This window comes from Cupressus sempervirens, chromosome 8, assembly GCF_028749045.1.
Source record: "Cupressus sempervirens isolate cs-2001-9-10 chromosome 8, ASM2874904v1, whole genome shotgun sequence".
In the NCBI taxonomy this organism is placed as follows: Eukaryota; Viridiplantae; Streptophyta; class Pinopsida; order Cupressales; family Cupressaceae; genus Cupressus; species Cupressus sempervirens.
Genome location: NC_143125.1, coordinates 393,057,493 through 393,082,800, shown reverse-complemented (window position 1 = coordinate 393,082,800; position 25,308 = coordinate 393,057,493). Strand labels below are relative to the sequence as shown.

Here is a 25,308-nt window from a genome sequence, read left to right as displayed (position 1 = left end):
ATGCAACACCATGGTTACCAAGGTGAATGCAGTGACACAAAATATAAGAACTCCCGATCTTGTGATCATCGAGGATTGCATCATCAAATACAAGGCCTTAGCCAACAATCTACAAGATTGATTCATTTAGAATCAACAACCTTAACATTTTCTTCAAGTGTTTTTCATGTTTGTAGTTGGAGAGAATGAATTGCATAAAATTATGTAATTAAATGTAATTCGATTGGGTAAATGTAATTAAATTATGTAATTATGTCCTTATGACATTTAGTCCAATAACTTCTCTCACCTAGTTTGACCAGGTCAAAGTTGGTTGAGTTGCTCCTACTTTTTCCTCCATTTTTTTTTCAACTCCTTTGCCTATATAAAGGAGTGTCCTCTCATTGTAAAAGTCATCTTCTGTTGCATGCAAGAAAGCTCTACCAAACTTGTGCAAGCATATTTTTGATTGTGTAGTACCAATTTGGGAAAAAAGTGAATAAAAGAAGCAATTGGATTCAAGGCTTTGACTAGAAGCAATTGTGATAGAGCAAATGAGAAGCTTTGACTATAAATTGTGCCTATTGTTTTGATTCATGTTATTATTGTGTACAATAATAGAGCATAGTGAGTTAAGAAGCAATTGGAGGTGAAGCTTTGACTGAGAGTGATTGTGGTGATACATAGACTAGAAGCTTTGGTTGTAATTTGTATTACAATCTCAAATTCACAAAAAATAGTTAGAATTCCCCTACTTCTGGAAGTCTTTGCACCCTAATGGTAGAGGTTTTTCTTATAGGATAGATTAAAATAGGACCTAGAGCCAAACTGGTACACTTTCAATCAGCCTTTGTGTTTGTGTTGGTATATCTGTATCACCATTTCCAGCTATTAGATAAAAGTGTAGTGAGAGATTTCATCTTGCCCATTACTTGTTCCACGGGTAAGTGGATTCTTTCCTAAAAGCTAAGAGGAAAGAATATTGGTAACACTTACCAAATCTCTTAACTTCTTAATTACCTTGAGTTGATCCAAGGAACGGTGAAAATGGTCTAATTTTAGAATCCAAATGATAGTCGCTAAGTGAAATTGCATAAAGGTGTACAAGTATTTAATGCCTTAAGAATAACCAAAGGACATTAAAATTTAGAAATAACAAGATTAATAAAGAGAGAGAAAATTACAACACATAGCAAGAGATAGAGAAGAGAGCACCAAATTGATACAGAGTTCGTCCAAGTGGACTAAGTCTCTGGGTCTAGCTCAACTAAGACAATCTATTAATAATGCTCCAAATGCAATACAATCTCTAGATAGGGCCTCCTAGAAACTGCTTTGCAATATTCTGTAGCCCATCCACAAAGTCATGATAGAAAATCCTCACATAAAGGCTCTCAAAGCCACAAGGTTGATTTACAAAGAGCAAGAGAAGGGCTTTGCTACAGAAGGAGAGCATTATTATAACATAGATTCAGTATTCCCTTTTGCAAGAAATCCTCTCATAAGACCTCTTTTACAAGCAAAAGGAATACTCTTCAATTCTTCTCACAAGAGAAAATTTTCTCCCATTCTCCCTCTTACAAGAGAAGATGCTCTCACCAATTCTCTTCTTCTCTCTAAACCCGAATGCCTTACAAAGGCCTCCTAACCCCCCGTTTATGCAAAAGAATTAGCCAAAAATGGGTTATAATCATTAATTACAAAATAATCCCTTCTAACTAATTCAATCTGCGTAATAACCCTTTCTCCATTTTATGGATTTGGTCTTATCCGATTTTTAGAGGTTAGTTTTATCCATATATCCTTAAATAACCAAAGGATAGGCGGAATGTGATACAGATAAATAGAAGTTATCCCGAAAATGTCTCAAGGGCTATAAATAGCATAGTGGTTATGAAATCTTCTCGGTGGTAGGCAGTCATGTGTTCAACCCCTGCCGATAGGTGGCTTGGTAAAGGTTTAATAGAAACTGCCCACAATACAAACCAAAGACACATTGTAGTGTAGCGGTAAGAAGGGAGACTAGTGAGGAGGTGGTTGTGGGTTCAAAGCCCACGGGAGACATTTTAACAGCCTAGCCTTCAAGGTGCCACGTGGCGGCATTTGCTGGGTGTCATGTGGCACTTTCTTGTTCATCACCCAAGTGCCATGTGTCCAAATATGATTAGACCAAATCAGATGCCACGTCTTAGGGTGTTTGTTATACTTGTCTGCCATGTGTCAACCACTAACTAGTTGAAGATGCCACATCACCTGCTCTGCCATGTCAGCATGCTGATGTCAATCAGTCAATTTGGTCAACCCAACTTTGACCAGTCATAACTTTTATATCCCAGCTCTGATTTGACGGAATAAATATCGTCGGAATTGTCTTGATGAGACCTTTTAAATGACACCAAATTTGACCATTTTTAAGAGGTCAAAGTTTCACCTTTCTGACGGCCTCTGTACTTGGTTTGACCAAAGTTTGACCAACCATAACTTTGGCATATGGACTCCATTTGTGTCCATTCAAGTTGCATTGGAATCAAGATTTCAAACACTTTGCAATGGTGTTGATTCTTGGAGCAATGAATTCAATTTTTAGTGAGATATCCACCTAGATGGGAGAAGGGGGAGCCTTCCCTTTAAGGTAGGAGAGACTTTGTCTCATACACTCTAGCTGGTCATCCTATTTTGCGACTGGATTTTAACAAAACTGTCGGTCACAAAATATCCACCCAACAAAGCATAATTTTTTACCTTAACCTGTGCTTGAAGCATCGCATTCCACTACAAAGGGTTAAGAAAAATCTGGAAATTATTGCCTGTTCAGATCTTAGAATAGAATTTCTGCTACATTTGTCTAAAGTTCTGCTACATTTGTCTACTTGATATGTCCTTTTAATAATAATGGGGTGAGGTGCCATGCAACCTCCAAAATGATAGGAAATCTCCTATAAAAATACACGTTCCATTACTAGTTATATGTCCCAAAGGCATGAAGCTCACTCACTGCAAAGTCACATTTTAATTTCCTTGCAAATAATGTGTTAAAGATCAAAGTTTCTAAAACAATATTCAATGCTTCCAATGCTCCTCCATATTTTGATATAGATGAGGATGTCATTAAAGAAAACAAGATCAATATTCCTGCAGTGGGAATTTGGAATATGTTTGGGGAATTGCTTAACCTAAATGCCGTAAACTGAAATGTTTATCTTAAACTGGCCATACTTTCCCAAGCTCATTTGGTGGAAATTATATCTCAAATCAATCTTAAACATTTTTACCCAATGCAGCTCAGCCAATAGTTCATCTATCTGTCGAATAGAAAATATGTTCTCTAAATCAATATCCAGTAGCAAATACATCTACGTAAGGAACCAGCTTTCCTTTTTATGAAAATTTCCAAAATACAGCAAAGGCATTAAGGCTCTTACTGGGTACTGAATATACCCAATATACAGTAACTTTTTAAGACTATTTTCTCTGTTTCATCCTTGAATAACATTTGAAATTGTAATGAGAAACAAAAGGCTTAGATATAAGTTATCTTCTCCATCCAGAAGTGGCCCTAGCAGTTTGATGCAAGTACAAGCACCTCAAGGTCAAGTTTGCACCTCTCCAAGGCAGAATCTCGATTCTGGCAGCCTACTTTATAGTGCTCCCAGATCTTTTGCAGAGAATACTCTATCTTCACAATAGGCAAACTTCGTGTCTCACTAATATGCGAATCGCACCATTTACTTGGTTATAGGCTATAGCCACCAAACCTGCTCATACACTCTTCATAAATGTGGAGCAAAAAGATTTAGAATGATAATCATTACAGTAAGTAGATGCAAAAAGCCTTTAAACTGAGCATGCATAGACACTTCATTCAATCTGAGTGAGTAAGAAAAAGAAATGTACAGGCGAATGGACAACAGATTCAGTTTATCTGAGATGCAGTGAGTGAATTATACATGAAATGTATTATACAATGATGTTGTTATCAGGATTCAACTGTGTAGTTTTTTGAGTCAAACTCATTGACCCATGTTTCATAAGTAGTGGTTCACATAAACCCATCTCTCAAGAATGAATGGAACACTTAGCACACATTGCATCCAAGTGATGCTCACAAAGGTGAAGCACTGGAGATATTTGTTAAGAGCAATCTATTGAAAGATACTCATTATTTGACAGGGCAAAAGAATATCATTAATTTCATCCATCTAGCTTAACAGTGTGACAAATGTGCTCATTTCAAAACCAAGAAAGAATGTTGAATTTCAACCCCAATCAAAATCTCGGAAAGTGGAAGGAAACTCTTCATAGGAACCACAAGTGTCTTCCTCACTTTTCATCTTCCTTGCCTTGTTTTCTCAAAAGCAAGCTACACACATATTATTGTAAGTCACAAAGCTAGTACAGAAGATATAATCTGGCTATAAAAAGCATAGTAACTTGTCTTGAGAACTCCAGGGACTTTATCTCCATTCTTGAATGCAATGCCTAACTAAATGAAAAACTATTTACTGTTCTATTTAATTGCTTTCCAACTCTTAATTTTTTCAACTAGGATTGTTCTTTGTTTTTCAGAAAAAAGATACCAATACTTAAAGTTTGAATACATGTTCAACTTTTTGTAAACATCATAACCTTCCCCCTATTAAAACCCTAAATAGCCTACACTTTGCATTCATCACATGTAAGGCACAAATGAGAGACTTGCATATATCACGATAAAAATGAGAGCAAAACTTAAGCCTTATATATGCAATGGGAGAGGTTTGTATGCCTTTTGAATTTGTTGCTTTAACAAGTATATTTTTCAATAATCTACCAGAAAAAGTCGCCAAATACTTTCTAAAAAGCATTTCACCTAAACTAGATGCCAATTTACCTTCTTTTTATAAAAAACAATTCTCTTAAGAACTGTTAGATCAAGTCTTGATCTAAGATAGGTCCCCCTTTAGAAAAGGACGTCCTAACTAACTTGTTTAGAAAAGAATCCCATATCTATCTATGATTCTAACCTTAACTATCATCATCAAAAGATATAACCCCCATTCAAAACTCTTAGCTTTCCTAATTGTCAGTTGAAATTGAAGTTAAATCTAATCACGTCCAACATATTTTGAGTACAGCTTAGATGTGGACACTCAATGGCTATTTACCTGAAAAAGATAGATGACAGCATTGATTGTCATGAATGTAGGTCTAAGACAATCAGTTGATATAGCACGTGCCTGTAAAAAGTAATCCAAGTTACCAAGTTACAATATGACCATGTTTGCAAAATATAATATGCTAGTACAGCCTGAATTGAAATAAGTTAATAACAATAAGGAACCAGTTTAAAAGAACCTGGTAGTAAATTTCTGCCCAAAACAGCACCAACAGTGCATATGTGGTAAAGAATAGCAGCCCAGGCATATCAAGTATAACATATTTCAAAACCTAAGTAGTCATAATCACCAGGAAAAAAGTCAGGTAAAAAGAAAAAGTTATAAGCATAGATCAATAATGTTAAACACATTAACTAATAAAGCATAGAAAACTAGAAAATAATACAAAAATGCACCTCAGGTTCAATGTTTTGAACACTATGACGGAATACAAAGACCACACAGCGAACTGCGAATCAAAACAAAACTTTCTTAGTAAAACACTTTTTCATTAAAAATTTGCAGAAAGTATTCAAAAGAAGTATAAAATAAGCTTATTATTCTTGGACTACTGTTATTTAAGAGAAATGAGTGCTCCAAATCCTAGTTATTCTATAGCAAATTGATTTGTAACAATTTGCAATACAAAAACTTGGCTCCTACTCACAGAAGATCAACATAGACAATCAATGACTAGGTGATGTTTTTGTTATCTGATTCACATTCACAAAGGAAATACATCTGAAAGATTTCAGTGCAGTAAATTTTGAACTATTGAATAACTGTTCCAAAGTCATACTGCCTGCAGCTATTTATCAAAAGCTTACCTCCATTCACAACAACATTGAGAAAATGAAAAACTTTCTGAGTTGTCCACCCATATTCTGGCACTCTCAGCTCAATACGAATAAGTTGAATCTAAAACAACAAAATCATGAAACCTATTACCAAAAATAAGTATCTTTGAAATTTTATCAATTCCAAATCAATCAGTTCAAAAAAAATATCTGTAATTTATCATTCAAGTACAAAATTTCCATATAAACTTTGATCAGCATAAAACTATCCTAATTAAAATTTATGGGGAAATGACACAAAAACATACAAGAACAATCAGGTTCTGTAATTTAGCATTAGACTCTTGAGACAAGCACTTTTCTCTACCTTTTTCTATTTATTTATTCACTTATTTGTCTTCAAATACATTAGGTTAAAAGGATATAAATCTAAGCTTGGGTGTGAAATTGAATCTAGTGAATAAATTAGAAGTTTAGGTGGGTAGTTGGGAAGGGAGAATGAGAATCATAGTTTAGGTGCAATGTCAGAGAGGGATCACACACATGCATATTCGAACATTGCTTCATATGGGTGTTGATGAATCATTTGATCTAAAGTGTGATTGAAATCATAGATTACAAAGTTGCATGGATATGGATACAAATACAAATACAAATATGGTATTGGGTATGGATACGGCCCTTTTTTAAGACCCCCAATATGGATACTGCTGGACACGACATTAACAAATAATACATATACATATATTTAACATAGTTTTCTAAGTTATTGTAGGAGATTTTGATTTCTTCAAAAGTAATATTGACACATAAATGCTACATTAATATTTATAAGTTAATTTAACTCTTTACAATATGTAAACATAAAAGAGTTGCATTAGAAGATAACCCAAAAACGGGTTGCTGAAATAGAAAAACATTTTATTTGTCTTTCTCATTCGGTGGAGGTTTTGTTTATACTATTTTTTTTTTTTAAATTGTTTTCATATAGTTTTCTTTTACATTTAAGGGAAGATCTACGTCAAATCTATTAAATAAAACAAATCCCATAGTATTTGGTACGGTTTGAAAATCAAGTTTATTAGGCAGACGTGTACAATATTCGATGTGTATCCAAGCACTATTGGATACGGGGATATGTGCGCCCAAGGAGAGACAGAGGAATTTCCGGCAACTCTGATAGATTATGTTTAAATTCTAGTTTGGCCTGGATTTTGAAATTAGTGGCTTTAAAAAAAATTATGTGCACTTTTGGACTTTTAATTCAATTACAATTACTTGAAACCAATTTCCTTGATTGGTGGAGTTTTGTCTTTTTTGTGTTGGAAGTGATTGTTTGGTTTGCACATGTCTGTTCTTTCAATGCATTTTGACATACACATTCACAACTAGAGATTTATATTTGGGAAAGTTTTTAACATTTTGGATGTGGGAGTGGTGATTGTATACGATATTAAAACCCAGATTCAAACACTTAGACCTTTATCTAAACAGCTTTGCTCCCTCATCTGCAGGTTTCAAGATGGCATGAACCAGGAGAGAAATTGTTGGCAACAATGATGCAAACAAGTGTCAGGTCTCAATGGAAATGACAATCAAATCAATGTGGAGAACATCAATGCTAACCAGCAGCACATATTCAATCAAATCATTACCGTATCATTATGGATATAACCGCTTTAAAACTGAAATCTAGCAAAACCATGTTGACAGAGAAGGAAAAATGACCAGAAGAAGAATAATGATAGTGCCAATGAGCACCACAATGGCAACCATAGGCAGGCAAATCAAGCGAACGAAATAAACCATAAATGGACCCATATTGAAAATGAGGATACCCCCTCAAAGTACAACAGATCAGTTTTTGGAGATGATGCTGAGACCTAGAGAATGGAAATGGTGAATTACTTTGAGCCTCTAACTGGTGTAAATACTGCAACACTGAAAAGTATTTGACACTTCTAAACGCATGGGATCATTTTGCTGTTGCGTACAGGGAAAGATAGTTGACTAAGTTATACTTTGATTAAAAGAGCAACTGTATTTCATATTAAAGGAGATATTACCAGAGCTACAAGACTCACCAGGACTCAACCAAATTCAGTGAGTCCTGAGGCTGCCAAAGCAAACTAAGACCCAAAGTGCCAAGACACACATGCCCAACGAGTCTGAACAGACTCGCCAGATCTACTACTCACCCAACATAGAAGTCTTGTCACTGAGGAAGTCAAATCAAGCACAAAAGTTAGAAAAACTAAAGAATGAGAAGAACAAAAATTTAATAACACTTAAACCTAACGGTCTAATAGTTGAGGCATAATTATTGCTCTATGGATTCCACACTTTAATATTTTTAAGGATTTGGAAAACAATTGGAGCTCAGTTAAGCAATAAAATGACAAAAAATGCATGTACCATGGGCCTCTGTGATCTCAAAGGCTTTTTTTTTAGGCATGGGGCCAGCACCCCTTGATCAATGTATACTTGAGCATGCAATCAAAGTAACTTCTAATTGATAAGTGTATTGCCTTTAAAGTTGATTTATTGAAGACTCATATTAAAATATTTAAATCCTTATAAATAAATAAATATTTCTTAATTTTTCCAATTTACCAGCGTCAAGTGCCAAGTCCAAGTTTAAGTAAAATATCAGTTTGCCATGTCTTGTAACTATAGAGAAAATTCACTGCCCTACTCCATTGCAACCAGACTTCTGGGGGGTGAGCCCTCTGAAGTTGATCATTTCTTGTGAGTTCTGAAATCCTAAAGCAAAATCCATAGGACTTTTATTTGCAAAATCCATCAAGCAAGAGCAGATCAATGCAATAGTTAAATCAAGGAAAAACTCTATAGAAAAGAATCAAAACACCCAACAATGACCACAACTGACAAAACAAAATGATTCTAAGAACAGACATAGACATAAAAGTGGTTTTGGAAAGTCTCAGTCAAACAAGAACAAGGATCAGCACTGAAATTTTAGTAGCCAGAACTGTTGTAACCAAATTTTCAGCAAAATAGTCACCGTAGCTTTCATAACCAGGGTGAAAGAATCCTCAAGGTAAGGGTCCAATAGGTGGATGTTTTGATCAAGGTGTTAATAATTATGCCATATATTGCTCAATGAAACCTGGTAGATCAGGAAACAGGAGGTGGCAGCAAAAGGGTAATCCCCGCACCAATATGAAATACTGAATAACAGACAAGTTGAACATCCAGTTACTCCCAAAAGAGATTTAGGATAAGCTAAAGATTTCCTGTTAATATTTTAGGTGATATAGGAACAATCAAATGTTCTGTTCCTCCATAAGTAACTAAGAAAATCCCTAGGAAAGTTGGTATTAGCTCAACAGTCGAAAAATACGAATAAGAAATCTCATAAAGTAGACCATTTTAGACCCACTGTTTGTTTGAAACACAACTAAAAATGACCAATATACCCTGCTAATGTAAATCCATACATGGCCCCATTAGGTGACTACGATGTTGTCAATGTTATAAACTAGATATGAAAGCACAGAGCTCAGGCCAATGTACATGTTTGGGAAAAGGATATGGAAGCTAAATATGATATTATAGGGAGAAGATCCATTGATTTGCAACAAAGTTATGCAATGCAAGAAATCACTGAGACTACCTCCCAAACATGACTTCATTTTGCCAATTGACCTCCCAGCTAGACCTAAAACTCTCTCATTGGAACTATACCAAACGACTCTCAAACAGTTGTTGAATCAAAGGTCTTTTTCAACCATGTATTTTGCCTTGAGAAATATCCATGCATGTTAAAGACAGAACCCTTAGATTGCATTGATTAAAGGATGTTAAACAAGGAAACCATCAAAAACCTGGTATCCTTTTCCCAGAATCAATATTTGATCAAATGCAAGATCCCATATTTTTGGCATTGAGAAATGTCCATATTTGTTAAGGACGGAACCCTTAGTTTGCATTGATTAAAGGATGTTAAACAAGAACCATCAAAAACCTGGTATCCTTTTCCTAGAATCAATGTTTAATCAAATGCAAGATATCCACCTTTTTCCAATATAGATTTCAAATATGGGATCCTGAACTCAGAATAAAGGAAGAAGGCATGGCCAAAACAACCTTCAAGACACACTGTAGTCACTAAAACTTTATAGTAGTACCTTCTATCTTAAAAAATCCTGGAACATTAACAGATCTGACCAATGGTTATCTTTGAGAAATAGTTCCATTATTGTGTTTCAGTGTTCTCTGATGATATTCTTGTTTCCTAAATGAGCAAAGATGAGCATAAGCAAAATTTTAGGATGATCCTATGGTAGCTTAAAGGCATTGGCTTTTTGGCAAGTTTTAGCAATGTAGCTTCTACCAAAGGAAGATACATTAATTGAGCATATCATCTCAAAGGATGGGCTTTCTATGGCCCTTTAAAAGATTAAAGCCATCATGGAATGATTAGATCCCAAAAACATTCATTAAGTTTGCGACTTCATGAGTGTGTGTGAAGGTTCAAAAGAACAAAAAAAACATCTTAGGATGTCGCCAATGTAGACATCTTAGGACAAAGGCACCCTGTCTAGAATCCATTTATGTTCCATCTCAACTAATTCAATGATTTTTTTTATAAATTCATCATGACTTTCCTTCAACAAACTATTGAATTATCTAAGCCAACTATAGAAAAAGGGAGAATGAGAATTATTTAGCCTTCTTACTATTCAAGCTAAATGGAAAATTGTGTCCTACAATTCAAATCTTGAACATACCATTATATAATGTCAAGCAGATCAGAAAAATATGGCCTTGAGATGTGAATAGAAATCATACGATCCCAATTAGATGATGGGCTACGCAGCTCATACGATACAAAGGATACATCATCCGCATGATCTAATTGTTGTGATGAACTTGTCACTTTTTGAATAATGTCTAGAAGGGTTCAAGGATGTTCCACCTAAAGAACAGACTCCTTTGAATGTAGCATAGATTTCACAAAGAGGATAATCTGCAGCCTCAATGGGAACCCCCAATGAATTCAACTGATCAATGGTATGTGTACTCAATTAAACAAATTGGTTTAGTAAAGGAAGACTTCCTCCTCCGTCAACTTCCTCCTCACTTACAATATCTCCTTGTTTGGTGGGCTCATATTCTTTAGATATGAATGGCCCATCCTTGGTTTTCCTTCCCATTTGCTATAGGGATACCTACAGACTTCCACTAAAATATGAGTGATCAAGCTAAGTCATAATCAGTATCTAGCTGAAATGTGTTACCTACCATCAATAGAACCTAAGAATAAACTACATTAAGTAGAAGTCTAAAGGCATGTTGCGTCATGTAGAATCCCTTGTGTTTCAATGATACTATTTCATGGATTCTAATAGAAAGGAACTCTGGCTATATATTTCTCTTTTACTAATGACAGTCATATAATCAATCATCTACATTGCAATGAGCAAGCCAAGGCTCATGGAGTTCCTATTTATCTACTCTTTAGGAGGTCCACAATGCATAACCATTAATCAGTGGCCAAATAATAAAAAATGAAACCCAAATTCCTCTTTATCCACAGATTCTAAAGTTCTATGCTAGTCATTGCACTGGTATTAGGTTTATATATCCGTTTCTTTTTGTGCCTAGTTAACATTACAAGTAAATTTTAGCACTGAAGGCCTTATGTATGGATCACCAAATACTTAGGGAAAAAAACATGATTAATGATGACTCCAATACCCATATATGGCACCCCTAACTCTTACTTATATTGGAAACCATACCGATTAGATAAGGTTCAGATCCCCATAAATTAAAATAGCATACTTAGGAGCATTTTTTCTACCTAAGTTGACATCAAAACAACCTTTAAAGGGTGCTCTATTGGTTTTCCATCCTACGACAACAGACATTCTGTAGTTAAAGAGACTAGTTGAATGGATTACCAGTGGCAGTCATACAGATTTTAAACACTTCTAAGTATTATGTTTTACCCAGAAATAAAGATAAACAGCAATAAACAAAACGAAGAACAATAAGACACATAGAGACACAACAATTTATCTTGGGAAAACCCTCCAACTTGAGGGGAAAAACCCAACCACACCAAAAATTATCTCTTTTATTAGATGATAGAAGTTTGAGTAAAATGCTTTCAACTGAATACAATGGTTATCACACAAAGTGTGCACACACACGCACACATATATTCTAAGTCGCCAAGTTCGGGTTCGAGTTCGAGTTCGAGTTCGTGTTCAACAATTATGAAGTTCGGATGAAGTTCAGCAATGTCCAAAAAAATAAAAATTAAATTCACCTTGTATAATTATAAAAAATATTAAAAATTAAATAATAAATTAATAATAATAAATAAACATACCAACTATTAATATTTTACTACTAAAAATATATATATATATATATATATATATAATACTAAAGTTTTTCTAATAAAAACTATACTTACCATTTATATTTTTCTATAAATAAACATAATTATTATACTTATTATTTGATTTAAAATAATAATAAATAATAAATTAATAAATATAATAAATAACCATAAGAATAGCAATAAACAAAATGAAGAACAAGTAGACAAATTTAATAACCATCACCTTCTTTTCATCCTTAAGCAACAAGCAATAGCATTAAGGGAGGCTTTTTGTTTGGTGGCAGTGTACAGGGTTGGTGATGTGTTTTGGATGAAGGGGGATGTGCCACGCGAACCTTGAAGATTAGGACATTAATTGCGGAGGATGGGCAAATGCTTAGCCTTTTAAAACATAGCAGTTAGCCATTTCACTCACGAGCTTTTGAGTTATTTGGAAAGAGAGTTATGGCTTGAGAGTAAAAGGATGGAGACATCTTTCACTTTCACCTCCCCCAAGCAATAGAACCCTTATCATGGATAGATGACCAAGAAATGGACTGGCAAGATGTTCATTTTTGTAGACGAGACTAACATACAATGTGATGATCATTTTGGGGGAGGTGTGTAACCAAGTGGAGAATCGACATAGAATGAACACCGATGTGTTCTAACTTCTCAATGATCATGGCATGGGCATTACAGTTTGGAGAGGATAAAGACATTACCAAAGTGGTAATGAAAACCATTGTTCCAAGAGAATTCCTTGGAGGAAATACTGGAGAAGTTGATTCCAGGGTTGGGGATAAACTTGGGTGAGAAACAAAGAGGACTTGCAAAAATTTCCCATTGTGAAGAGATTTGATGAGAAACACGAGAGACAAAGATTCAAGGAGGCGCGTAAGGGATGGCTAGCACTTAAAATGGTGGTGATGATTCATTAGTTAGACAAAGACATTGCAGAGATGAAGTCAGCCGTTGGGTTGGCTGCGGAGGATGACATGAAGTTGGATGATTAACTCCAGACATGCAAAGAAGCGAATGGTCAAGAAAATGCTGCTAAAGGATCCAAATTCAGTGAGGCAAAACTGAACGAGTTGCTCCGAGAATGCAATGATGGAAGGAAAAAGCACTAGGAGGCATCATCCAGCTAAGGGAGCAGATTGCAAAGGCCTGATAATGATTCTCATCTCCAAGTGTAGGATTTGTTTGTGTTTTTTGTTAATGTTAAAGCAAATGTCTGTGAAGAGTCTGGTTTTTTGTAATTAATGTAGTTATGGTTGGGCTGGACGACATGTAAAAATGCCTAATTTGGTTGTTTCTGAAAAATTTGAAAAACTTGAAATGTTGTTGTTAAGGTCCTGAAAGGTCTCAAGGCTCGTTGGTTGGGTTAATTTGCAGATAAAATGTAGAACTGATGTTGTAGATGGTGGGTTGGTTAGGGTTATTTGCTTCAAAATGTACTTATGTTTTACTTCTAATCAAATCAAATCTGTTACCAAGAAAAAAAATAGAACAATCATGGAAAAATGATTTTATGCCAAAAACTATAAAGTCGTACCACTCATTGTTTTACTTGTTCAATATATATTCTTACGCAAAACTATAGTCTAGGGGGGAGGCATTTACAAGATTAGATGCCCTTTCATGAGTACAAAAGTTGCCATGTAGTGACAACCATCGACAACTGCTACAAAATTGACTTCCAATTACTCCCATAAGCCAACAATTGATACATAATCAAGAATAACCAATTGATCAAATATAACCAAAGACAAATAATGCAAACTGACATGCTTCCAATGTGTTTACATCATGTTGAACATATTGTATCGTATAATTCATCTACTTAAGGTGTTGAAATAATGTTGAGAATGTTAATATCCATTTATGGTGAGCTCATGAACATTATTTCCTAAGTGTCTGAATCAATAGGTTGGTACCCAAGTACTATGGCCCTTACAAGGTGCTGCAAAGGATTGGAAGTGTAGCATACAAACTAAACTTTCCTTAAACCACACAAAGGCAATCAACCTTCCATGTATCTTGTCTAAAGAAGGTGATTGGTGATAAGCTTCCAATTAAGAGTTACCATCACTTGGAGTAAGATCATTTTGGAACTAGAAGAATAATCCAGACAAGGAGCAAGAAATTGTGAACTAGGACGATCACAAAATATCTCATCAAATAGAACTTGCCTAAAGAAGACACAACCTGGGCAGACGAAGGATTCATCCAAAAGTAACTGCAGCTGAGTTTTGATAGCAGTTGGTGCCCTGAGCACATCAGATGTATCAGATTAAGGAGTGGCCAACCTATGTTTAATTAATTATTTGTTATTTTCTAGATTTTATAACTATAATAGTAGCCAGTCTAATTGGGACCATAAGTCTCCAAAGACTATTGATGCTATAAATATGAGATAGTGGTCGGATGTTGGATTTCATACTGTGAAATCTATTCTTAGTGTAAGATTTATGAATTTATATCACACATAAAATAAAAATCCGGCCAGTTAAATTGTTGACTGGTCAACAAGAAAAAACAGATTAGGTAAGATGCCACACAGGAAAGACATACGCGAAAGAGAGCAAGGGTAGAAAATTTTGCAGTTGGGAAAGACAAACGTAGGCTTCATTGTTGCTGAGGAATCAAGGATAGTTGAGCAGCCAGGAAGGACAGATGCTCCATCATTTTATTCTCCTCCATTCTTTCTCACCGTGATAGCCAGGTGTTTGGGTCTTGGACAACAGACTCCATTGTTTCTCCAAAGTTATTGCTCCAAACTTTCAAAAATGTGACGCCAGAGTGGGACATTTTTTTGCCAAAGAGGTGCTGACACCAAAGTGAAAAGTTTTTTGCCAGGTCGGGATTCCATTCTCTACAGAGTGGTGGGTTTTTTCCAGGTTGGGGTTCCTTTTTATTCTTTTTTCCTGATTTTATATTTTGCATATTTTGTTTTTCATACTATATTAATATATTTTATTATATTTAGTTAAATAAAAATTGTTATAGCTACATTATTAATGAATTATTATACTAGCATATAACAGTAAATTAGTAACAGTCTGTTACTATTAAATTTCTAATAATCAGCAACAGTCTTACTTTTTTTTACTATAATAAATTTATTTATTTACTATAGTAATTTAATAAATATTTAAATACTTTATAACAGTAACATGTATCAGTAAGTGTAAGTCTGTAACTCATAAACTTATACTAATTGTGATTAAATTTTAATTTATAATCTTTAATTTCCATGTATCTAATAATTCTTTATCTTTCAATTTGCAAACTTGCAGTGCCAGTTTGTAACTGTACGAAATGACTGGTGGTAGATGGAAAGACTCTTTATGGAAACATGGGATCCCAAGGGCAAACAAAGGAGATATCCAATGTATCCACTGCCTTAAAGAGATGACTTCAGGCATAAGTCGATTGAAATATCATCTTGCCAAGATTTCATGCAATGATATTACACTATGTGAGAAGTGTCTAGAAGAGGCTACAAGGGAGGCTTTGACAAGCCTTCAAAAATATGCACAAAGTAAGGCACATAAAAAAAGGACGTTTGAGGCCATGGCAGCCCCAATGGGGACTTTTAGTTCTATAGCATCACAAACAGGTGAAGAGGCTTATTCTTCTATTGGGCCTTGGACACAAGGATCAAGAAGCGTGGGTGGGTCTTTATCAAACTTTTGGGTTCCACGTAACACTCCTAGTGCTCAACCTGACTTGCTAGGCACTACATGGAACAAAGTGATGCATGAGAAGACAAAGGTGGCAATTACAAGATTTTGGATTCACAATGATAGTCCCTTCAATGCTTTATGTAGTCCGTATTGGGATCAAGTGGTCACTTCTATTTCTTTATCTGGTAAAGGGTTCAAGCCCCCAACTCATTGTGAGGTGAGTGGGCCATTGTTAGACATTGAGGTATAAAACATTCATCAACTTGCGGAAGAGAAAAGAAAAGTTTGGGAACAAAAAGGCCGCACCATTATATCTGATGGGTGGACAAATGGCAAGAATAGGACGCTCATCAACTTTATAGTTGCTTCAGGGGGGTAATTGGTATTTCTAAAATCAGTTGATGCCTTTGATCAAGTAAAAAATGCAGAAAATTTGTGCAACATGTTAAATGAGATGGTAATGAAAGTGGAAGTGGCTAACGTCATCTAGATTGTAACTAATAATGCAGCTGCGTATGTGGCCACCAGTAGAATTTTGATGGAGAGGCATCCCAGATTATTTTGGAGCCCTTGTGCTGCCCATTGTCTTGACTTTCTCTTTGAGGACCCATTGCTAATTGTTGTCTGAGCTGGGTGGAGAAGGTGGTTGAAGATGGAAGGAATATTGAGAAGTACGTCTACAATCATACATGGGTCTTGAGTCTTATGACAAAGCACACTAGTGTTAAGGATCTTGTACAAGCAAAGATCACACGCTTTGCTACTAATTTTTTAAACTTGCAAAGCATATCTAAGATATTGTTAGACTTGAGGCACATGTTTCTAGATAAGAAATGGTTAGAGTCCTTATGCCAGGAAGCCTGAAGTAGAGAAGATTGTGAGGATTGTGTTTAATGCTATAGCTTTGAAAAGCTAATGCAGGAGATCCTCAAAGTAAGTTTTCAAGTCTTCATTGATGATTTACTATTTAATTTTAAAGTATTTTTCATTGGCTGATTTTTTTATATTTTTTTATGTTCAGGTGTCAAAACCGTTGGTGAAGATTCTAGGAATTGTGGATGGGGATAAAAACCCCATGGGGTTTCTATATGAGGCTATGGATACGGCCAAAGAGGTCATCCAACACTTATATATGTCAAATGAGACCAAATATAGACCCATATGGAACATCATTGATCATAGGTGGAATTGACAACTCCACCAACATATTCATGCAACTACCTACTATTTGAACCCCAAGTTCTATTTCTCGAACACCTATAGAGCGGATGCAGAGGTTCAAATTGGCTTGGACACATATATTTGAAGATTGGTTGCTGATTTGAGCCTTTGAGACCTCATACTTGATGAGTTGCAGAGCTACAAGAGGGAAGAGGGGCCATTGTTTTCTTATCCTGATTGCAAACATAGGAAGGGCCATTGTTTTCTTCTCTTGATTGCAAATGTAGAAGATACATTTTGCAGCTAGGTAAAAATGAACATGTTCATAGTTTTATAATACCATTTATTTCACTCGTGAAGTTTATTGGAAGTTTTACCACATAATAAATGGTTTCTTTTAATCCTTGCAGATTGGTGGTGGGAAGATTATGGTGTCACAATACGTAATCTTCAAAAGCTTGCCATCTGAATTTTATCACAATCTTGTAGTGCTTTTGACTACAAGAGGAACTGGAGTACCCTTCAGAACATACACACAAAGAAACGTAATAGGTTGACTCAAAAGTGCTTGAATGACTTGGTTTATGTGAAGTACAACCTTCGCTTGCACGAGAAGGTGGAAGGGCAAGCTTCATATGAAGCACTTGACTTGGATGGCATTGATCCATATTCAACAGATTGGCTTGCTCCTCCTAATGGTGAGGATGCAGATGCCGATGTGGACAATCCTATATTGACAGATAAGCAACTAGTTGGGTTTGAGATGGAGGCAGATGATTGGGATGGGGATGTGGTAGCACGTGAGGAGGAACATGAGCTTGGTCATCCATCAGAAGCTTATGTCGAGCCTGAGGCACCTATTCAAGCACATGTTGAGGATGTTGCCATAGCAACTACTTCAACAGCATCCACCTAGCAGCAATGATCTCTTTTGAGCTTTACTCGTAGACAAAATTTAAGATTGCTATTTTTAGTTTTCATTGATACCGAAACTTAATATGTATTCAGAAGTGTAGTTTCATGGAGTTTGACTTCTATATGTATTGAACTTATTTATATTCAGATGTTCTACTTGTTTTTTGGTTTATGATTATGTCACTATGTTAATCTTTCCAATTTTAGTTGCTATGAATTATTGTTTAATTTTAACATATCGTGGATATCTCATATCATTATATGTTATACAAATTTGGTGCATGCATGCATTTTTTAGAATATTTTTAAGAAATTGTATATTATCAAATGTTCAATAAAAGTGTCGATTTATTGCCAAATTTTTTGCCGAGTTTTTGCCGATTCTGAGATTTTCAGAAATTTTTGGTCAATAGAGATATTGCCGAAACCAAATTTTTAAACTATGCTCCTTGCAACTCACCCTAAAATGTTTAATAAAAGGCCACTTGGGCACACCATGAAAGTGGCTTTCTATTCTATTGTTTGTCAAACTGAAAAACATTTGATAAAATATATCCAAAGCATCAAGACAAAAAGACTTTGAAAGATTGTAAACTATTTAACAATTGTCCTAGAAGCATGAACTTTTGTTGTGATGCCAATTGTATAATAATGACATGTTTGACCATATGAATTTGACTGAGACACCGAGAATATATTTGATGAGTTATGTGTGAGATCGATATCAAATTGTATCAAACCCTGGTATAGACAATGTGATATACTTTGTAACTAATATGCAAGAATTTGATAGATGTCCCTATTGTGTAGGCTTTATTAAAAGCAATATGGTGGTTGAATGGTCTCTTGAATAATGGGTTGTATCTTGTATTGTGTTTGAGAATACCACACATATAGTATCTTGGACGGAATTTACAAAAAAGATGTTATATAGAACAATTAACAATGTTATTTGAATGAAGCACACAAAAAAATAACAAAACATTACCATTTATCAATAATTCAAAATATTCAAGGTCCTGAAATATGATATATCAAATTGATTCTGTTCTTTAATATTACCTACACATTTTTATCTTTTTACATTTTATTTTTTCATTTTTATTATATGACAATCAGGTACACAGAATTATAGAACCCAAGAGACACTCATTTCAGGGATTGCCCTCCACTTATTTGAAATTTGGAGATTGATTTCAAAAACTGTGTGTGCATGTATTTTGTTTTCACAGTTGCCTGAGGCACAAGTGTACAGCCAATGTGAGATTATGGAAGACGCTGATAATATCTTTTACCCCATCCTGATCATTTAAAGTTAATGAACATAAAAAAAAATTGATAGAAAGTGAAAATGACTGTGATAGTGAATACCTAAATTTCTAGGTTTGAGGTTTGCCATTAAAAAATGTTCATGTCTCCCCAATATTGTCGCATATGCTGACAATATAAAACCTTATTTCTGCAACAACAGCAGTGACTGTAAACTGTTGATAGCTGTCAAGCACCTAAAGAGGGCTATGGTTTATACAACCTATCGTTATCTAGTCACTAAATGTTTCAGGTACTAATAATATTGTCTCTTGATATAATTGATGAAGCCTTGACCAAAGTTGACATTACATAGAAGAACCCGTCTCATTTTACATCAATTTCCTAGTAAGAGATGTGGACTGGACACAATGTGCTGACCAGTTATAAGGACACTAAAGTAAAATCTTTGGAAAATATGTTGTCAGAGAATAGTATAGTTCAACTGTTAGAACTTAGTTCTTGGCTTGAAATGTCACTTTGCTATAGTAGAAGATATAGAATCATAGATTACTAGTATCTCTTTCTTACTTATACATGTATCCTTTAGCTACTCAAAATATGATTAATAAGGCATATAATTTAAAAGGCTAGAAGAAAGCCAAACTGTATCACATAATATTTATGTATTAATTCACTTTCTTGTAATGATGTTGCTTTCTTAAATATTGAGTTCATGAGACAACATCCTTCTATATGATAATGTTATGTCAGTTCACTTTCTGTATGAATGCAACCTCAAAAAAGCTCTAAGCTAATTGTATTGACTTCATCTTACCCTTTGATTCTTGTACATACTGTATGTTGAAAAGATACAAAATATGGAATAATGTAACGTCATAACGAGAATTTACATCCCACACAGAATATATGTTTGATCTTTCTCTCAATGCCACATTTACCAATAACTATGATTTACTTTATTGTCCAATGCATGTATGTTATAACTCAATTTGAATAAAGAAATCAGAAAAAACTTGAATCAAAATTTCTTATTGATATGTATTATTTTGTTCAATCAACTTCAAACAGGCCAGATCTAGTTTTGTAAGGGAAATGTTATCAGGGACTCGAGATGGGATCCCATAGCTCATACTTGCATCATCTACTACAAATAAGTTGCAATGTATGAGCGCAAAAATTTGGTAAACCCAAATGAATCAAAATCGCAGTTGGCTGCAAAATCCAACAACAAGAATGCATGCTAGACACATAGAGAAATGTGACCCCACACATTCAAAGGAATAAATGAAGCCCAAGTGTATCTTTGAAGATGAGCAAGGGAAATTGTTACATCAATTTAAAAACAAGAAAAATACCTCATGAGTTCACGGCAACTTCAGCTAGGCAAAAATTTATGTCGAGAGATCATGGCTAAATATCGCTGGTAAATTGGGAAGTTATCGCCTAATAATTGCCCAAATATCGGGTGATTATTTTTGAACTTATTGCGGAAGCCAGAAACTGAGAAAATATCACCCGTGCCAGTATTTTGGTTGACAGCCCAGCAACCACCCATAATTGTTTTTTTAATTGGCAGAGTGACTTTTGAGAGGGCAGAAAGCTTTTGGATGAGAAAGACCATCGCTTGCAAGCACTACATCAATTAGTTGTGGATTTGGAGCGGATTCAAAGATTATTTTCAAGCAAATTCGAATTCACAAGTAAGTTCTCAAGATCCTCTCTTTTGTTTTAAAACTGTTTTGTCTTGTATTAATTGAATCCAAGTTTACACAAACTCTCTCATACCATTTCCAATCTACTCTAACTCCTTTTAGAAGGTAATGGATAGGATCTAACACCAGTATCTGGCAAATTTTTCATAGTTTTCTTCAAAAAATCATCTTTTTCTTAAAAAATTTATAACCTTACACTTTTTTTGTGTTTTTATTTAAAGGTTCAGCTATGTTTAAACTAATTTAAAGTTTTGAACTAACTTTGTTTGTTTCTAAATTTCTTTATTGAATTTCTAAATTTGTGCCCTCATTTTGTACGTGACGTGTAGGTTGATTCTTCATCAAAACGGCAAATACGGATGTCTCTACAACTGGGTCTGTCAATGCCCCAATAGATGCATGTTCATCCTGATATGTACGAACATGCCCTAAAAGGGCTGGAAACAAGGCATGGAAATATGCTTTTGAAGGACCTGACTAAAAACTATGAATATGTTGTTAGTGGAGGCATATCTCATTTGAAATAAAACCTTGGAGGGATCATAAAGCGTGACACAAGGGTTTGTGAGAACACCACGGCTGAAATAAAGAGATAGATGAAAGTATTGCTATGTGCCCAAGAAGAGAAAAAGTTACAAAGGGAAAGGGCAGAATTGGCCATGAGGGCAGCCATTTCTGAATCACAAGATATCTCAAGACTCACACAATCTCCTTTTTAAGAATCATTTATTATTTGACAATCACCATCATTTGTTTAGAATCTAGATTTTGTTAAAACAATGATCATTTCATAATAAAATAATGTGGGTTGTGACTACTTGTCCTAGAAAACCTTGGGGAAGAAGAAGAACTTGAGGGCATAGTGGGCTCTCAGCATGGCCCACAGATTAGCAAATCTACCATTCCCATGGCTTCTACTTCTGCTGGTTCTAGTAGACCACTTGCGACACATCTTCTATAGATGGTTTTTTTATGCACAAAACTACTCTTGGAGCACAACCATCACTAGAGGGTATTGGGTGGAACAATGATGTGCATCAGCAAAGTGCCATTTTTTGTTTTTTAACAAAATCCCATTCAATATTGCAGCTAGTCCCTATTGGCTAAATTTTGTGATAGGAATTATTGTGGTGGGAAAAGGCTACAAGGTGCCTACTCCCAAAGACTTGAGTGGGAGGTTAGTTCACTTATTTTCTTTTTAAATGTTTTGCAGTTTTACAATTTACTATTTTTGTTCAATGTAAGTTTTTTTAATCAAAGTTGTAAACTTAATGTCAACTTAATTTCGTGCTTATAGGTTGCTCAAAGATGTTCTTTATAGGGCCAAAGATGTGGTTGATGATCAAAGATTACAATGGAAACAGTCTAGCTGCACCATACATTCAAATGGATGGGCAGATGCAAGAAACCGTACCATCGTCAATTTTTTTTGTTTCTTGTAAGAATCAAGTACTCTTTTCGAATACCTTGGATGTCTCGAACAAGATAAAGACAAGTGAAACTTTGGTTCTAATGTTAGAGCAAGTTGTAGTGGAGGTGGGAATTGCTAATGTAGTGCAAAAAATAACCGACAATGCAGCAACATGTGGCAGTGGATAGGATCCTCTAAGATAAGTATAGCACACTTTATTGGTCTCCTTGCATGCCCTTGACCTTCTTTTGGAGGACATAGGAAAATTGGATTGGGTGAGACGGTTGTAGAGGATGCAAGAAAGATAACAAAATACATCTACGATCACCCTTGGGTTCTCTGCTTGATGAGAAGATTCACCCATGGGAAGGAGTTGGTTAGATCTGCTGCCACAAGGTTTGCAACGATTTTCTTAACTTTGCAATGTGTTATTAGCTAAGTTGTTGGATTCGTCCCCTACTGCCCGGATTCGGGTCCGGGTCCGCACGGGTCCGGATTCGCCCCCGGGTTCGCTACGGGCCCAGACAAGGTCCTTAGTTTTGATTATGGATTCATCTGGGTCCTTGCTGGAGTGAACCCAAATGAACCCACAGCGAACTTGGGGCTAAAAACAACTTTAAAGAGTGTGTTTTTTAAATTGTTTTCTTCTGTAACTCTCAAAGGAACTTAATAAAAAACATTTCACTCATCTAATCCCTTATGTCAAGGAGGAGGACGATGATATAGCAGCATATGGGACTAGTGGAACCAGTTTGGGTTCCAATGATGAAGCTCTAGATATAGTTGTAGTTGGGGATGAAGCCATTGATCTCTCATTTTATGATGATCCAATTGACCCTTGAAGGGCATTTGATACTATGATTATTGATAAACTACTAAACACTTGTCATCTATCATCATGTTTCAAACTTTATTATTTGATGAACTAGTCTTTGTTTTGCAATTTAGTAATTCAATGTATTATTTGATGAACTAGTCTATGTTTTGGAATTTAGTAATTCAATGTATAATTTTCTTTACAATCATGAAGATAGATTAATGAGCGAGTATTTAATGTTTTTAGATTCAGGTTAAATCATGTTTTGAAGGGACCCAAAACCCTTTGGCATTTGGCATTAATCAATGATAAAGCAAAAATTGTTCATATTGTGAAATGATTTTGTTTTGCAACTATGCATGTTTCTCTTTTGTGTATGTGTCTATATATATATATATATATATATATATATATATATATATATATATATATATATATATATATATATATATATATATATATATATATATATATATATATATATGTATATATACTCACTAACCCACCCACGAACCCAAATGGGGAAAAAAAAAAATTGCCCGAACCCACGAACCGAACCCCGAACCCGAACCCGTCCCCGAACCCGAATCGGCAACTTAGGTTATTAGTTCTTTGAATCCTTTGAAGCAATTGTCTGTGAGTCCACAATAGCTAAACTCAAACCATTCAAAGATGTATAATCGACAAAGTGTTCCATACATCATCTTTGACAGCCACTTTTTTGATGGCGATGTAGAAATTGTTAAGGTAACTTGTAAGCTTCAAAAGTTGAATATTTAATTTTGTCTTTCATTATTAATTTCTAACTCTAGTCTCAGATTAATGATAATCTTTTTCAACTTTTCAATTGTAGGTGACTAAGTCCTTGGTTAAAGCTTTCCGCTTGGTATATGAGGAGAAAGCTCCAATGGGGTATCTTTATGAGGCCATGGATAGGGCCAAAGAGGCTGTAAAAAATTACTACCGAGAGGACAACTTCAAATTCGACCCCATATGGGAAATTATTGATAGGAGGTGGAACAATCAGCTACACCAACCCATCCATGTAGTGGGGTACTTCCTCAACCCTTGTTATCACTTCACTCCATCCTATGGGGATCCCAATGGAGAGGTCATGGAAGGCTTCATTGATTGCATATATGTATATGTATATATATATATATATATATACTCATGGAAGGCTTCATTGATTGCATATATATATATATATACTCACGAACCCACCCACGAACCCAAATGGGGAAAAAAAAAATTGCCCGAACCCACGAACCGAACCCCGAACCCGATCCCGTCCCCGAACCCGAATCGACAACTTAGGTTGTTAGTTCTTTGAATCCTTTGAAGCAATTGTCTGTGAGTCCACAATAGCTAAACTCAAACCATTCAAAGATGTATAATGGACAAAGTGTTCCATACATCATCTTTGACAGCCACTTTTTTGATGGCGATGTAGAAATTGTGAAGGTAACTTGTAAGCTTCAAAAGTTGAATATTTAATTTTGTCTTTCATTATTAATTTCTAACTCTAGTCTCAGATTAATGATAATCTTTTTCAACTTTTCAATTGTAGGTGACTAAGTCCTTGGTTAAAGCTTTTCGCTTAGTATATGAGGAGAAAGCTCCAATGGGGTATCTTTATGAGGCCATGGATAGGGCCAAAGAGGCTGTAAAAAATTACTACCGAGGGGACAACTTCAAATTCGACCCCATATGGGAAATTATTGATAGGAGGTGGAACAATCAGCTACACCAACCCATCCATGTAGTGGGGTACTTCCTCAACCCTTGTTATCACTTCACTCCATCCTATGGGGGTCCCAATGGAGAGGTCATGGAAGGCTTCATTGATTGCATGCAGAAGACAATACTCGATGTTGAGGTGAGAGACCTCATTGTGGTCGAGATGGAAGTGTATTAGAATGTAACAAGAAAGCTATTCTCCTCAGCCATGGCAAGAAGAGGAAGGAACACTCAAACCCCTGGTACAATATTTGGATTTTTGATGTCTTCGCATTCGTGATAAGTAGATAAAAAATAAGTTATTAAACTATGTTTTCTA

The 25,308-nt window shown here is 35.3% G+C and overlaps 2 protein-coding genes across 10 annotated transcripts in view; one reads left to right on the top strand and one right to left on the bottom strand.

Moving 5' to 3' along the window:
* Nucleotides 1-25,308, bottom strand: part of LOC149542939 (tobamovirus multiplication protein 3-like) — a 51,379-nt gene that overhangs the window by 14,449 nt on the left and 11,622 nt on the right. For both annotated transcript variants that reach the window (XM_089797875.1, XM_089797876.1), the window contains exons 2-5: nucleotides 5,942-6,032; nucleotides 5,531-5,583; nucleotides 5,314-5,406; nucleotides 5,124-5,195 (exon numbers count right to left, since the gene is read on the bottom strand). In XM_089797875.1, the coding sequence (XP_089654001.1) occupies nucleotides 5,124-5,195; nucleotides 5,314-5,406; nucleotides 5,531-5,583; nucleotides 5,942-6,032 (309 nt within the window). The remainder of the gene's footprint in view (nucleotides 1-5,123; nucleotides 5,196-5,313; nucleotides 5,407-5,530; nucleotides 5,584-5,941; nucleotides 6,033-25,308) is intronic.
* Nucleotides 1-25,308, top strand: part of LOC149542940 (uncharacterized) — a 60,666-nt gene that overhangs the window by 30,026 nt on the left and 5,332 nt on the right. The window contains exons 2-5 of one of the 8 annotated variants that reach the window (XR_016355558.1): nucleotides 7,426-7,810; nucleotides 20,378-21,009; nucleotides 21,351-22,198; nucleotides 22,319-23,373. Coding sequence is in view for 1 of the 8 variants with exons in the window: in XM_089797878.1 (XP_089654004.1) it covers nucleotides 24,639-24,713; nucleotides 24,820-25,167 (423 nt within the window). In the remaining 7 variants the exon portion in view is untranslated. The other 7 variants (XR_016355559.1, XR_016355561.1, XR_016355562.1 and 4 more) reach the window with 7 other exon arrangements.